Source organism: Trifolium pratense, linkage group LG7 (assembly GCF_020283565.1).
Source record: "Trifolium pratense cultivar HEN17-A07 linkage group LG7, ARS_RC_1.1, whole genome shotgun sequence".
Classification (NCBI taxonomy): Eukaryota; Viridiplantae; Streptophyta; class Magnoliopsida; order Fabales; family Fabaceae; genus Trifolium; species Trifolium pratense.
Window position 1 is genome coordinate 34,553,944 of NC_060065.1, and position 16,711 is coordinate 34,570,654.

Below are 16,711 nucleotides of genomic sequence, written 5' to 3' on the forward strand. Positions count from 1 at the left end.
ATCCACAATGAAACCACTGATTTTAAAAGTACTTAATTGAACTCCACATGTACACATTACTCATTTATGTTTTACTAAATGATGAAATTCAACTTCTTTTTTTTTTTAATTTAAGTATTATTATTCCTCTTGTGATTTTTATGGAGCATATATATTAGAAGTACAATTGGCAAAATCGTGTATAAATTTCAGAACATGTGAAGGCCCAATTGGGGTGCAGCTAGATTATTAAGGGGTGTCACTAGCAAAAATCATAAATTTATTAAGGATCAAATTAATTAATTTTTCATATCTTTTTCATATGGAGATGTAGTTTTTTTATTTATTTTTCAAATCTCTTAAGAAAATATCTTTCACTGATTCTCTTTTTTTTTTTTCATATTTTTTTCATATAATATATATATACATCTCTGATTCGCTAATTATTCTGGAATAGTAGCAGAAAATAGAGTTTTGTTCTGTCGTTTAATCAACGAATTTTTGGGGCGTTTCTTTGTTTTGCTGCTTGATAATTAATATTGTATGTATGTAATTACATAACTTTTATTTTCTCACCATATGCCAATGATTTTGTTTGCGTGTTCTGTAATCTATTAGGTAGTTTTTGTGTGACTAACGAAATAATCAGTTCCTAATTTTCTTTAACAGATTTGCAAGAGCAGAGTGTTTAATTCCATTCAACTTAGTACGTGTTCAAGGTATATTGCCAAACATGGAATTGGAAGGAGAGACAAAACCTTGGCTTATGTATTTTTCAGCTAAAGCTCCAAAAAATCTAACCTTTTGCAGCATATCTGATCCAACCAAATCCTACTCTACAACGATTCCAGATGATTGGAGCAAACCATATTTAAGGCTATGTACTGTACAACATGGTTGGTTTCTTTGGGAAGACAAGATATCAAATTATGATAGTAAATTATTTCTTTGGAACCCACTCAACCTTGAGAAAATCATGCTACCACCCCTGAAACACTGTTGCAATAGTTTTGGTAATTGCATTTTGTCATCCCCTCCAACTACATGTGATGAAATATGCTCCATTTTTTTATTTTCATCACATAGCCCTTCAATATTCTACTACCAACTTGGAGATAAGCAATGGACTAAATTGTGTTCTTATGACGACATTGTGAAGGCTTTAGCCATGAAGGGTGCTGCTCCTCGTAGGGGAAGACTTACCTTGTTTGAAGAACCTGTTTACTTCCGTGGTTGCCTGTCTGCAAGAATGTGGACTACGATTGGGATCATTGTTGTAGCAATTGAAGTTAAACCTAATGTCAAGTTAAGACTTGGACCACTTTGGGATAGGCAACCACCTATTATTAGTGGTTTTGAGCAAATTATATGTAAATTGATTGGATTCGACAATGTAATATTTCGAATAAAAGTTTTGCATGCGCACGATAGGGTTGTTGCAGTTTTTGTTCACAAATCTGATTGTTATCAAGGAGTGTGGAAAAAGGTGGAAAACATCAAGGATAAAGTGTTCTTTATATCCTGTTATGACTCGGCATTTGCTTGCCAAGCAATCAATCCAGAAACTGAAGGAAGTCGCATCTATATCGCCTTAAAGAATTGCAATTTTTTCTATATTTACAATATTGAAGACAAAAGTCTTGCAACTTCTCAACATTTCTCCAATTTATCAAAAACTCTTGCTTACTCAATGTGGTTCATGCCAGAAACCAGGTACTTTAGCTTTTTTGGCGCATTAATTTCAAAAATATGTTAGTCCTATGTATAAGGATTATTTTTAATTTGATTATGATTTTAAAATAGTGAATTGATATATATATGTTTTGTAGGATGACTGGTCCGCTTAAAGAAGAAATAGGAAAAGCTCATCAAGTTAGACAAAGAGAAAGTATATCTGAAGTAGTTCATTCAAAGGATACAGAGGATAAAGCCCCTAATGGATTGTCACTCCCTCGAGATGTGATTGAAGTGATTGCAAAACGTATTAACAATGTGCTTGATTATTTGCATTTTCGAGCTAGCAATAAACTCCTTCGTCAAGCTGCACCGCCGATTCAATGGAGATCATCTTCTTCCATGTCAATGTCAAGGTTCGATGATCTCTCAATGTGTCCTATATTTGCATTCTCAGAGAAGGATAAAATCATCAATTTTGTGCATCCGAAGCATGGTCTCGAGTACAAAAACATCATAAAGTTTCCTCAGAATCTATATCAGTTCATGAATTATGAAATTTGTTGTTCAAAAGATGGTTGGCTATTACTCGTGGCGTTTCAACGAGGTTATCAAGTTTTCTTCAACCCCTTTACAAAAGAAGTGCTACCACTTCCATCTGGGAATAAACGAATATCGAATATCAGGTGTTTTGGCATGTCACATTCCCCAACCTCTTATGAATGTGTGACTGTCGAGTTGATTAAAATTAAAAACATCACGACAGCACATGTACATCAACTTCGGGAAGGGCGTCATCGCCTTATCAATTTTGAAGACAAGAAATTTCCTCTCTTCAACATAAATCCTGCTTTTCATAATGGATTATTTTATTTTCTTAGTGTAACAGGAAAGTTAGCAATTATAGAAGAAAAAGGGGAAGAAATAAGTTGGAAAATACTTGAGAAGCCTCAAGCTCCATGTAGCAGCCACTTCAATAACTTTCTAGTTGAATGTGATGGCAATCTATTGACAGTATTTGAGAGTCCTTTTGCAAAAGGGGTTCAAGTGTTCAAGTTGAATGATGATACAATGACATGGATGAAAGTTACAAGCCTAAAAAATCATATGCTATTTGTTGGCAAAACATCCTTTTCTGCAGTGGCAAACATTCCTGGAATGGAAAACAAAATCTATTTTAATAGATTTTATGGTGATAGTGTTGTGTTTTATTCTTTAGAAACAAACAATTATCACACATTCAAAAATGATGAAGTGGTGAATTTTCATCATGTAAGAGAACAATTGAATGGTACCTGGATTCAGCCAAAATGGCACCAAGTTTAAGCTGTTAACAAGTTATGAAAAGATCAAATTGCTCACAATTTTTTTTATGAGTATTTTAGCTTTTATTGTTTTGAGAAAAGCTTCAGTCTTCTAAATATTGTCATGCTATTTCCTATTTATTTTCTCTTACTCTTGATTTTAGGCACTTGTGCTTTTGTTTCTTTTATTATCATTTGGTTTATTCAAAAAACTAAGTAATCTATTTTCTACAATTGATTATTTCATTTGGTTTATTCAAAATGTGTTAACAATGGCTTGAAGACAAATGATAAAAGGAGCAGATGCCGGATGTCTACACATTCGAACTGTCCCCTTTTTGTTTAACTGAACCTGAAAAAGATATCCACCTTCTGCAGAATTTTTGAGTTCAAGTTTTCTCCATTTGTTGTTGTATTGTTCAAGTACTGTTTCGATTACAATCAAGTTATAGGATTGAGAATTTGTTGCTCCATTTAATTCATTCAACTGCCGTTTTTTTGGTTTTCACATTTTTATCTTCACCTGGTATCATTGTTTCAGGAAGCAAACTTTTCATTTTTTTCTTCACCTATATCATTGTTTCAGGAAGCAATCGTGTTTGAATTTTCATTTTTTCCTTTACCTGAAATCATTGTTTCAGGAAGCAATGAAAACCATTACTATGTTGTCTGTGTTGAGTAGTTGTATTAGCTTATTTGTATTGGAATGTATTGGCTTTAGTTGTATGGGCAGCCTAGTTGGTGGTTTAGTGCCTCTTCTTCTCTTTTCTTGACAGCATAGCAGAGGTTTTGTAGAGTGGTGTTTTATCCATTTGATTTGGTGGCCTTGTTCCTTGCACTGGTGTTGTTCTTGTAGCCAGACTTTTAGTGAATTTTCATGTTAGGGGTGTTTTCTCACGTTATAACGTAGTAGCGGAAAGGTAAAATGGGAAACGCGTAGGACAAGCGAGTAACTGGTGTTTTCTCACATGCAGTAAATATTTAAAGGCCATAATTATGCCGAATTCAAATTTTGACTATGCAAAACACTTGAGTTTAGAATACCTTTATAATTGAAGTAGATACGGTTATTTTCTAAAACCACACACTTGTGCTTTCTAAACTAGTTTTTCTGAGTATTAATACGTTTGGAGAAATTAGTTATAGGTGAACCAATCAAACAGAAAATTCACTTCTTACGAGTTTTTCCTCATAGAAAATTACAGTTGATACCTAAACAGAAACGTATGATCTCCAAGTCAAAGTCAAATAAGCAAAAATAGGTCTACAAAGTTGTTTTACTGATTAGTTACATCTTGATGGCTATGTTGATTATAAAAAAAAAAACCAAGCTTTTGACTAGCGTACAAAACAGCAAGCATCTCGTTAGCATGGTTTGACTTCTTATTCCTTTGAAGCCATTGATCAACACATCGGTCACATTGGGTTTCAATGTCATAAGTATATGGCAGGAAGACATTGCATTCAACGCAATGTAGCTAAACAAAACAACATATATAAATTAAAACACCAAACTTACCCGCCCCAAATCCATCTTTTGAAATCGAGGAAAACCCAAACCCGAACCTAAACTCAGTCAACTCGGGTTTTCCCCGTCAAAGCGGGTATGGTTTGGGTGGGTACACGCGGGTATGGGTTTTATTGTCATGCCTAGGTAGAAGATGATATTCATGTGTTTTTTGGATGCGTAGCAGCCCGCGAATGTTGGTCGGTCGCAGACCTGTCTCCTTCTGAAATTCTTATATGATCTCCTCCTTCTATTTCATTGTTTGTCAATATCAAATCTCCTTCATTTAGCATACAGGGAAGGTTTTGGTGGCGGTGGTTGAGGCCTCAGAGAGGACTCTTAAAACAAAAAAGACTTTGGGGATTTTATTTTTCATTTTTGGTTATATCACGTTACAATAAGAATTTTTGTGAGTATTTTAATAAGGTTTAATATTCGGTTTATATTATAGATCAAGTATATCAATTATTCTAAAAGTGAATTTTTGCTTATAGCAGTCAGCAGAGAACAATGTTTCTTATTTTATGCATGTGTGCGAAAATAAGGAAGGAAAAAGGAAAATATACAAAAGAATATATGAAAACGTATCAGAGACGAAATATATAAGTAAAAAGATTTTGATAAAATAATATAATATAACAATATTTTATGTATTGTAAAAAAAATAATATTTTATGCAATTACTTCATCCGGCCTTAATTATAAGCAAATGTCAACTTTTTAAATTCACTTGATAACTAATGTATTTGGTCTATAATTAAGGTCAGATACATTAGTTATCCAATGAATTTAAAAAGTGATAATTTACATATAATTAAGGCCGGGGAGAGTATTCAAATATAATAAGTTATTTAATAAATAATCGATACATAAATGTAATATGAGTTTCATAAAAATAAAATAATTGGGTTTAAAATTTACAATACAGTTACTTTATATTTCAATCATATATAATATTTTTTTTTACATGACATGCATGATTTAAAGAGTCATATAAAAAAAATGAGATTGATTTTATTATTTACAAGATATATTGTAGGTATATAGTTGTTGGTGTCATTTGTTTGGAAAATCAAGACTTTTAAACATGTATATTTTCAAACAACACCAATAATATTTGTGATTGAAATGCATGACTATTATATTTAATTCATGAAAATAAGAGAAAATTAATTGAGTGTGCATTATCTAATATTGAAAATTAATATTGTATTAATTATTATTATTTTTATTTAATTAATGAGTTTAATTGTTGTGCATTGTCGGTGTAAAGATTCTTTACACATACATTCAATGATATGTTGCCACATCATTTAATGAATTTGACACGTCATGTGTTTTTAAATATCATACATGATGTGTCAGTATATTATTGGATGCATGTGTAAAATAACTTTACACTGACGGTGCATGTAAATTAAATTCTTAATTAATATCCACAACACTTAAATTTCTAGATTAAAAATAAAATTATTAACTTCATATTAATTAAATTAAAAATGAAATAGGTTATATCTATCTATATATATAAATCCCAGATAGTTGTGGAATTGCCTATCTAAACCCTAATCTACAAACCAATGAAAACATTTCATTTAGCCACATCATCCACTTACATCCATTTAATGTGGGGTACTAATTGTAATTATTATTATTATTATTATTTTTTGGGGGGTTATTATTCATTTTAAATTTTTTTTGTTCATTTTATTTTTTTGTGTATTTTATTGTTTTTTTTTCAAAAAAAGTTAATGTTTTTGCTAATAATCTTTTGTCCCCGATCTTTGTAAATATAAGAAGTTGGTCGATTGTCAGGACTACTTTCTAATGTTAGTAAAAAAAATAGATAAAATAAAATTTACTAATGGTTGTTATGCCTTTTATCATATTCGATATTTGAGTATGAGTTAAGTTGATTTATATTTGCTCTAATAAGTTTCAAATTAATATAAATGTCAAATTCGATAATACAGTAGTTTTTTGGTAAGAGATAATGAAGTAGTTTATCCAACTCAGAATCCTCCAATGAGATTTATAATATAAATAAAAACTTATGTTTCAACATCGATTGTTTTCCATGGTCAATTATATGTTGTTATTTCCATAGTTATTTTGAAGAATGAGTTAAAGATATTTCTAATCAATTTTAATGAAGAAGATACCAAAGTAACTTCAAATGTGATGTATAAATAAGTTTTTTAAATGTATAAACATCTATATATATAATTCCTAGATAGTTGTGCAACCATTAATCTAACCATAGTGTATGAGTATGACCATAAACCGTTTTCATAGTGACATGACAATTTATGGATTACCAACTTATTTTGGTGGATGCAATAGGATCCATTGTAATCTTTTCGATAAACCAATATTGTGATTATTAGGTGCATTCCACCATTGAAATTAGAGTTATGATGATCATTCAACTTAGGTACATTCCACCATTGATAATGCCATCAATGTTAACTCTGTTGTGTATTTTTCAAATCTACTTAATATATACGATTTGTTTTTCAGATAATGTATAAATTAGTTTTTAATATAAAAAAAAATATATATTTTTTAGATAGTTCAACCTTTCGTTTGTAAATTTTTTTAGTTTTCTTTATTTTTGATCCGTTCAGGACCTAAGATTTAGATGATATGATGTTGACGGTCGTTGTAATAGCACTTTAGTTGATAATTTAATTGGTTGTTGTTAGTGGTTGAACCCCGTTAAAAAAGAAGGGGTGATACATGTTAGTGTGTATGCAGCAAGCAAGCTCATTGGCGAGCTAGGCACGCGTGTGAGCCAACCGCAGCTGCTAAGGCCTGCGCGCGTTGGTTACTTGTAGGCCAAGTTAGGCTTGCTCACATCTGTGCAAGCAAAGAGGAATGCATCACCATATTCTGTGATAATAGCTCTTCAATTAAGCTGTCAAGGAATCCAGTGATGCATGGAAGAAGCAAGCACATAGATGTCAGGTTTCACTTTCTTAGGGATCTAACCAAGGATGGGAAGGTTCAGCTGCTGCATTGCTCATCCTTTGAGCAAGTTGCTGATATCATGACTAAGGCTTTGAGTCTTGATGTTTTTTGTAGGTTCAGAGATGTGTTGGGCCTGTGTAAGATTGAAGATGTAAACTGAATCTTTGTACAGAATGCAGTTTAGGAGAGGCTATGTTAGTGTGTATGCAGCAAGCAAGCTCATTGGCGAGCTAGGCACGCGTGTGAGCCAACCGCAGCTGCTAAGGCCTGCGCGCGTTGGTTACTTGTAGGCCAAGTTAGTTGGTTAAGTTTGTTAGCTTGTTGATTAGTTTGTTGTAACCTCTTTGTATGTACTATATAAGGCCTTGCCTTGATGAATAAAGATCAGAGATTGCTTTTGCCTTAACAATACATGCACATATTACTTGTTAGCGAAACCACTAACTTTTGGAAATTTTCTAGACACTACTATTAATTTTTAAATCACTTGAAATGATTTGAAGTTGTTGGAACACAATTTTAAGATGTTTTATTTTGAACCTCTCATTTCAGTCAAATTTGTTCAACAATCTAATCTGTTGATAGGCCACTTTTTGAATGGAGCACAAAAACTAAACGAGTTTGAAGAATGAATGACTTGGAAAGTGCATGGATCATCCATCCCACACTTATTTTATTTTGATAACATTTGGCATGCTAGTGGTTTTAATATCTTATTATCTAAGTGAACTAGCTTATAATAAGTCAAAAAAAGTGAACTAGCTTATAAATAATTCCTAACTCTAGTAAGTTAGTATAAAATATTGCACACTTCAAACAATCCAACTACAATATCCGATCAAAGTAAGTATGATTGGCTATAAAAAAATGACTTTAGGAAATAATTATATTGTGATAGGATCTTGTAAGATGTTGATAGGTGGGTATACACATAAAATGTCCGCATATAATATATACGAGAGTGACATTTACAGAAAACTCATTATTTAATAATAAAATTTTGAATTATAATTAGTACAATGTGTACTAAACCTTTATGATTCGAAGAAACACTATTTGCATTGTATGCGAAGAAAATAATTTAAGAGGTTGTTACACTAATCATAATAGACAAAAGGTGTGTGACTCCCTAATCGACCTATAAATTAAAATCAAGAAATAAACACAATAATGGTACATTATAAAAGATATATTAACAATAGTACCTCTAAACATAATATTATTTCTTTGACGAAATTTAGCTATTAAGACTCTGTTTGGTCACACAAATAAGCTAGCTTATAGCTTATTATATGAGCTTATAAGCTTGTTTCAAAAAATTAGAGGTGTTTGGTAACAAGCTTTTTGTACTAGCTTATAGATTTTTTTCAGATGCTATTTCAAGTAGCATTTGAGCTTATAGCTTATAGCTTTTTACACTTTATTCCATTTTTACCCTTTAATTTAATAACTACACACTCTAAAAAATAAACTACCCACTATCAATTATGTAATTTTATATTTAATAACCACTTTAAAAGCTAATTTTACCAAACACTTTAATTTCAATAAGCTATCTTTTCAGCTATCAGCTATAAGCTAGCTTTTCAGTTATCAGCTAGCTTATCAGCTATCAGCAAGCTTATAGCTTATTTTTACCAAACAGAAATAGTTTTAGTTTAGGGTTAAAATCTTTGTAAAAAAATGGTAAAATAAATGCTTAAAAAATGTTTTTTTTCATCACCAGTTTAATCTGATTCAGGGGTGTGGTTTCATCTCCTCTCGATTGCAGTTGCGCGGAGATCGAACTACGATCACCTCTACCAAATTCAGTGTCAATCATCACTGAACCAACTAACTATTGGTTTAAAAATACTTTTTAGATACTTAGATAAATATTTATTTTCACAATAGTAGTATTTTTCCAACCCATAGTATCAACCCCATGCATAGACGCTGGAGTAGCCTCTATTTGGTTCACTATGTAGGATTGAGATTGGTATAGAGAAAACTGAAATTACATTGTTGTTCAATTGCCATTTTGTTGTGTCAAAAAAAAAAATAGTAGATTTTATCTTTTTTTTGACAAAGTAGAAGTTATTTTTAGCTGTTTTAATCATTAAAAAAAATTTGCATATTTTGTCTCTTAAATTTAAAAAGTTTTAAGTTAGTTTTTTTAGTCAAATTTTTGCTTAAATCGTATGTATATGTGGCTAACGGATTTTCACATGTGGACAATTTAGAAGGGTGTCGTGAAAGTTTTAGACGAAAATAACTTAAAATTTATTGAAAATGACGAACTTATGTTGATATTAGTAACGTAAGTAGGTTGGGAACAGGCCAGGCTCAGGCTTACTACGATTTTTCTTCCGGCCTGAGCCTGGTATACGGCCTATCAAATGTTTTTTTTTGCCCGGCCTGAGCCTTTTGAAAGTTTGGTCTGGCCTTGTAGCCTATTTAAAAGTCTGTGTTGCATAAAGACCTCTATATAGTCTTTTTAAATAGGCTAAACAAGCCTTAAAAGCCTATTTCACATTTAAATTTTATAATTTCTACGACATTAAGAAAAATCTAATAAAATGATTAACATGATAATTAAAAACTAATAAAATAACAAATATTATTACGACAAAATCTATTAAATATGCCATAATACAAATTTTTGTGTGCTGCGTGAAATATTATGTCTAAATAATATATTTTTTTCTTTGTAAAAAAGATATAAATAATAATATTATATAAATAATAATTATTAGGGTTCCGCTAACATGTGCCCTAAGGGCATATTTTAAGGTGTAATTAATGAACTACTATCCCACTTAATGTGTTTTAAAAATAGTAATAATCGAGTTTATTAATTAAAAGATATGGTCCACAATATTTATTAATTATTTAAATCATTTACAAAGAGAAATTTTGATACTTGCCAACCATGATGATGGTTACACGCACCTGACATTGTTCATCCTTAATAATCTATTTTTTTCCGTTATTATTAACAATCAGGATCATGATGTCAAAAAAAAAATCAACATATCTTTATGCATCCAATATATGGCCAAAAATTATACCCATATCTTTTTATTTTTAAGTGTTATAAATTATTGCACAAAAACGATATGTATTACTCCTTTTTAATTGCTAATATTGAAAAAAAAAAAAAACTGCTTTTTACCAAAATAATTTAGCCAGGAGGCGTGTGTAATCTATTTCCAATGGTTGGCAAGTATTACATTTTGTCTTTGAAATTGATTTAAATCATTAATAAATATTATGGATCATATCTTTTAATTAATAAAGTTGATTATTACTATTTTAAAACACATTAAGTATGATATTAGTTCATTAATTGCAGCTTAAAATGTGCCCTTAGGGTACATGTTAACATTTGCCTAATTATTAAATATAAACAGGTCGGCCTATCAAGCCTTGTAGGCTTTTTTAGAAGCCTGGGTCTGACCTATTTATGTAAACAGACTCTTTTCAAAGTCTAAACCTAACATTTTAATAAACAGGTCAGGCTTACTCAGGCCATGCCGAAGGCGCCTGTAGGCCTCCTGACCTATTCCCAATCCTAAACGTAAAGAGATCAAATTGAAACATAAAATAAACATAAGAGACCAAATATGCAATTAAGTCTGAAACAAAATCCTAGGGAAAAATTATTTTATCTTTTTAATTTTATAGAAAAACCACCAAAATATTCTTTCAAATATTTAAATTTGTAATTTATGAAAAACACAAAAAATAAAATAAAAATTTAATGTATGTTTTCTAAAAAGAGTTCAATTCAAACTAACTGACCGTAAAACATATACTATTATGTTTCATTCAATTCAAATAAATTTCAAATTCAAATAAAATATAGAGGAAACGCAACGCTCTTTAAATTCAAAACAACGGTTTATATAGTTCGAAATCCGATCTTTCAATAATGTAAATGTCAATAAATGCTTACGTCAAAATTAAGATATCATTGTTCAAATTAACTAATTCCTGTTTTAATAGTGTTCAGCTTTTTTTTTTTGTTCTGAGACATGCCACAAATTAAATCATATTATGGTAGTTTTGTAGTAAGTATATGTAGAGTCGAGTTTGTATATGAAATTCTCAATATAATGAAATCAAATAAGAAAAAAATTTCACACCCTCTTCACATGGAAACTTTTTTTTTAATGTTTTGAATATTTGAAATTTTGAAGTATTAAATATATTACTTTTAAAATTATATTATTTTCTTTAACTATTGTCTTTTATTTTTGACTTCTCTTTAAAATCTAGAAAGTACTACAATTTAACATTTTTCTAAAAATAAAATGAATGGTTTAGATGTAACTTAAAAATATAATACTATTTAACATTTTTTTATTATATTATATTTTAAAAAAAAAGCATGTTTCACTCACTAATCATCCAATCAAACAAGTAAATTGTTGTATTCAACTTATATTATAAATCAGATACATTAATTTTCTAATGAATCTAAAAAATACGTAATTTTTTTACTTACAAATTATACTCCCTCTAATCCCTTACTCCGGTGACTGAAATGATCGATGTATCTAATATATTTTTTAGGCTAAATATATTAATCATTCTATAAATTTAAAAAATAAAAATTTTCTTATATATAAAATCGAAGATAGTAATAGTGAGCAAAGAAAGTACCCACCATGTTCACTCACTCATTGACATGATTCACTACTCACAAAATCATTGAGTTGAGTTGGTTTGTGATTCCTTGGAATATGAGCTTTACACACTCAAACACACAAAACAAAAGCCAAGCATGCACTGCACTGCACTGCACTCATAGTATAGAATCTCAAAAATGATGTATACCTGTGACTGTGTCTGTCTTTGTGTGTCACTGTCATTCTCTTTGGGTCTCTGAATTTCTCTCTTGGACTCTTCCTTCTTACCACATCTTTCCTTCGATTCTTTCTCTCTCTGATCTCTAACGTACAATTCTTCCTTTCCTTTTCCCAAAACCCCACTTCACACGTTCTCATTTGCAAACAAAATGTCTCTACTTTTTTCTTCTTTCTGCATTTCCTCTGTTTTCTAGGGTTCTGCTTTTTTTCACCCCTTTTTAATTTTTGTGGCTGTTTCAATTCATTCTCTTTTTTTGTTCACTACCCTTTTGTTTTTATCAATCTATTATCACAATTTCAACCTCAAAATCTTATCTTTCATTCTCTTGTTCCATTTTCCTAATTTTGTCTCTAGGGTTTGTTCATGTTTTCAAAATCTGTTTTTTGAAGTACAATGCTGAGTTTCAGAAGCTCTTAAGCTTATGATTTACACCCAGAATTGTGTTTTTTGAGATTCAGTTGTTTGTTCTAGCTTTGAGTGTGATATAGCTTTATTTTCAAAGATGGGTTGTGTTCATGGAAAGTGTTGTAGTCGTTATCCTGCACCATCAATTGGTGGTTCTAGGGACTATAGAGAACTTGGTCCTTATAGTGCACAGAGGAAGCACATACTCACACAAAGGTCACTGCATTTTGTTGATGTTCCTTCTCACAATTTCACTTTGGAATACTCTGTTCTTACTCAGAGAGGTTACTACCCTGACTCACCTGATAAAGAAAACCAAGATTGTTACTGTGTTAGGACAATATTGCAAGGTAATCCAAGTGTTCATTTCTTTGGTGTTTATGATGGACATGGTGAATTTGGTGGAAGGTGTTCTAATTTTGTTAAGGATAAGTTGGTTGAAAAATTGTCAAATGATTCTGCATTGTTAGAGGATCCTGTTAAGGCTTATAATTCGGCATTTTTAGCTACAAATGATGAATTGCATAAGAATGAGATTGATGATTGTATGAGTGGTACTACTGCGATTACGGTGTTGGTGATAGGGGACACACTTTATGTTGCTAATGTTGGTGATTCGAGGGCGGTGTTGGCTGTTAAGGATGGGAATAGAATTGTTGCTGAGGATTTGTCTTCTGATCAGACACCTTTTAGGAGAGATGAATATGAGAGAGTGAAGCTTTGTGGTGCTAGGGTGTTGAGTGTTGATCAGGTTGAAGGGCATAAGGATCCGGATATTCAAACTTGGGGTGATGAAGAGAGTCAGGGTGATGATCCTCCGCGATTGTGGGTTCAGAATGGGATGATTCCTGGAGCTGCTTTTACAAGGAGTGTAGGGGATAGTTTGGGTGAGACTATTGGTGTTATTGCAGTTCCGGAGGTGTTAACGGTTAAGCTTACACCGAATCATCTTTTCTTTGTTGTTGCAAGTGATGGTGTATTTGAGTTCCTATCAAGCCAAACTGTTGTTGATATGGTATGAGTTATGACTTGCAAATGCAACCTTTTGTTTCCTTATTTTTTTTCTATTTCCTTTTTTAAGGTATAAACTTTACTAATTATGCAGATATTGTCTTCATTGGTTAAATCATACTGTAATTATTGTACGACAAATTCTTAGTATTGTTGTCAAATAGCAGCAGCGCTATAGCACAGCCTAGGGAATTTTAATTAACCGCCATTGTTCTGTGATACACTATTTAGTAGAAAATGTTTTCAGATAGCGACTATTGCAAGCTATTGCAGTGTAGTAGTAGAATTATTATTTTTTTGTTTATAACCCTCTGGTTCCTAGGGGAAAGGGGCCCTAGTAGTCCAGAGTTCGGCCGCGAGGTAAGTAAAGCCTGGCCAAGTTGTTCCACCCAGGGTAGTAGTAGAATTTGAATAAACCACTATTTTCTACAATCCACGATTGGCAACACTGCATTTATTACATTTGATGGAATTGTATGTTAGTTGTTATTGGCTTGATTTTACAATTAAAAACTAGGACTAACAAATCTTGATGCATATTATTTTCTTCCTAATATAGCTATGTTTATTAACTTTTCTGCTTTCATATATGTGATTTTTTCCCTATATCTCTTATCCACATTCTTCCTTATATTATCTATCAACTATGTATCATACGACCTTTGTCCCTTGTTATAACTTATAAGCACCTTTTGCCATTTTCGCGCGTATTAAGAAAAGTAGGTAGTGTATTTAATGTGTCCATCCAATTTATATATCAATCTTCCTAAGTTACCCTACAATTACAAAACAATTTAGTGTTGATTAGGAGTATGTATTTGGAAAAAAATAATAAATGCATCTAGCAATGTGGAAAAGGACTTAAAGCTAGGGACAACTTTTTTGAAAGGGTCCTACATTCAGGGAGATAGATATTTGTATTGACTGTCATAGCTGTGTAAAATTGATTAATAAATAGTTCACATCCACAAGAATAAATACTAGTTGCGAATCATTCTTTACATCCAAAATGTTTGCACAACCTTCATAAGTTGTTCGATTAGTGAGAGAAACATTAGTTTTCTTCTGCTCTCTTCCTATCGTCTCTGATCTGTTGCCTTAGTATACACATATATGTTCACTGTGGTTGCTACTAAATATGGTGGGTAGAACCTGGCATATTGTGTTTATTGATTTAAAAATGTTTGGTGAAGTTCTATCTATGCTATGATTCAATTTCTTATCTTGATAAATTCTATGATTTCTTTTATGGTGTGTAGGCTTCAAGTTATGCAGATCCCCGTGATGCATGTGCTGCCATTGCTGGAGAGTCTTACAAATTATGGTTGGAACACGAGGGTCGAACAGATGATATAACAATTATCATTGTTCAGATCAAAGGCCTGTCTAATGTATGGACCTCTTAAATATTCCTCTTACCCTTACCCTTTTGCGTCTCGATTCTAGAATACACTTTCCCTATGAAGAACAGAAAACTCCATTACTATTTCCCATCATTTTGACATGTTTAGCTAATCTTCAATTTTTCTGTAGTCAGGTACATCTGAATATGGATCAGGAGAGATCAACGTCAGTACTGTAACAAGAGCCAAAAAGGGGAAGGGAACTTCTGCTGTATCTGCCCCTACCGGTGGAGATGTTCATCGTGCCGTGAGGAGTAGTTTATCCGATTCTATGTCCTGTCAGCATGTGGTTTCATCGAGAAGCCAAGCCATAGTGGTTCCCTCTCCCACATGTCCAAGTCCAATTGAATTGGTACAGTCTCAGTCGCATCGTTCCATACTATTAATCATCTAATCAGAATTTGTGTAATTATTTTTTATTTTTTCCTTTTTACAGTGATTGGAAAGAGGCTTCATGGAAGCTTTTAGGTGGTACATATCTAAGTTCTATCTTTTTGAGCCTTCTGCATTACCAATATAACATTCATCGAGTCAAAATGCTGAAGGTAGCAGGTTTAAGGTGCATTCTATTAGCAGCTGAAGGACTTCTCTTGGATTTGTAGAAAGCATACTTTCTGTTTTCAATCTTTTGCTAATTAAAGTTGACATGTCATTTAACTACACAGCCAGTAGCACTTCAGGAGTACATTTAAACTTAACTGCAATTCCTCTCTCCGAATTTAAACATTAGAAGAGGGATGTAAAAAGAACTTGAAATAAAAGGAGAGTCTAAATTTTACTACTTGCATGGAATTATGGTCAATGGCCAACTTGGAAGGCTTATGTTATGTTAGTTAATTAGAATGTAAATCCATTATCCTTATTCTCATGCTGATACTGGATTCAGTTTATCTTTTAGGAACGTATCTGGATTTACTTTTTTATTGCATATCAGGTTTTTACTGCAAACAAGTGGCTGAACAATGGTTATGGGCATAGAAAATCGACTCATTTTAACGACATAGTTGATATGAATTATTGTGCAGCAATGCTATATATGGCACAACGGGGAATATGTGAATTATACAAACACATTCAGTAGTAGTTTTCTTTTTGACATAACGTATTAAGTCGTAGCTGATATGTGAATAATTTTACAGCAATGAATGCTATATGGCACGACGGCTCATATGTGTGAATTGTATGAACGCATTCAGTCACTTGTATTTTTCTTTGCACGTGAGTTTCACGCGGCTTATCGGTTTTTTCTTTACCTAAAATGAAAAATAAACGAAAAAGAATACAGTAACAATACCATAAAAGTTTATAATAATACGGTTTTTATGGGGTGTATGCAGCAATTAGTCCTGTGTTATGAATTAGTTTTTAATGCTACATGGATCTCTCTTTCGATGTTATATAGAGGATTCTGTTGTGAAACTTGGGTGCTACTCTACATAAACTTGTAAACTGCGTATGTTTGGTTGTATTTTTAGAGCAAGCAAAATTAATTTTAGAGATTTAAAAATGATTTTGACATATTTGGTAGTTGTTGAATATAATTCATTTTCCTTTAGAATTGAAACTGGAATCGATTTTTAGTTTTGAATTTTACATGAATGTAT

At 31.8% G+C, this 16,711-nt stretch overlaps 2 protein-coding genes across 3 annotated transcripts; both read left to right on the forward strand.

The window, feature by feature from the left end:
* The first annotated feature begins 651 nt into the window (after window positions 1-651).
* On the forward strand, window positions 652-3,009 carry LOC123898385. Its single transcript, XM_045949321.1, has 2 exons — window positions 652-1,692; window positions 1,809-3,009. The coding sequence occupies exons 1-2, from the start codon at window positions 713-715 to the stop codon at window positions 2,977-2,979; spliced, it is 2,151 nt and encodes a 716-aa protein (XP_045805277.1). The 5' UTR covers window positions 652-712; the 3' UTR covers window positions 2,980-3,009.
* A 9,061-nt stretch (window positions 3,010-12,070) lies between these two features.
* LOC123894623 (probable protein phosphatase 2C 35) lies at window positions 12,071-16,035 on the forward strand. 2 transcript variants are annotated; one of them, XM_045944676.1, is made up of 4 exons: window positions 12,071-13,708; window positions 14,964-15,095; window positions 15,238-15,459; window positions 15,544-16,035. In XM_045944676.1, the coding sequence occupies exons 1-4, from the start codon at window positions 12,791-12,793 to the stop codon at window positions 15,544-15,546; spliced, it is 1,275 nt and encodes a 424-aa protein (XP_045800632.1). In that variant the 5' UTR covers window positions 12,071-12,790; the 3' UTR covers window positions 15,547-16,035. The 2 variants fall into 2 exon arrangements, with proteins under 2 accessions (XP_045800632.1, XP_045800633.1); XM_045944677.1 differs by lacking the exon at window positions 15,544-16,035 and having other exon boundaries at window positions 12,115-13,708; window positions 15,242-15,430.
* Window positions 16,036-16,711: the final 676 nt, after the last annotated feature.

Coding starts and splice junctions, on each gene's coding strand:
- LOC123898385 (XM_045949321.1), top strand. CDS start 713: ATGGAATTGGAAGGAGAGACAAAACCTTGGCTTATGTATTTTTCAGCT. Junction 1,693..1,808: donor TGGTTCATGCCAGAAACCAG/GTACTTTAGCTT, acceptor TATGTTTTGTAG/GATGACTGGTCCGCTTAAAG.
- LOC123894623 (XM_045944676.1), top strand. CDS start 12,791: ATGGGTTGTGTTCATGGAAAGTGTTGTAGTCGTTATCCTGCACCATCA. Junction 13,709..14,963: donor GCCAAACTGTTGTTGATATG/GTATGAGTTATG, acceptor TATGGTGTGTAG/GCTTCAAGTTATGCAGATCC. Junction 15,096..15,237: donor AGATCAAAGGCCTGTCTAAT/GTATGGACCTCT, acceptor ATTTTTCTGTAG/TCAGGTACATCTGAATATGG.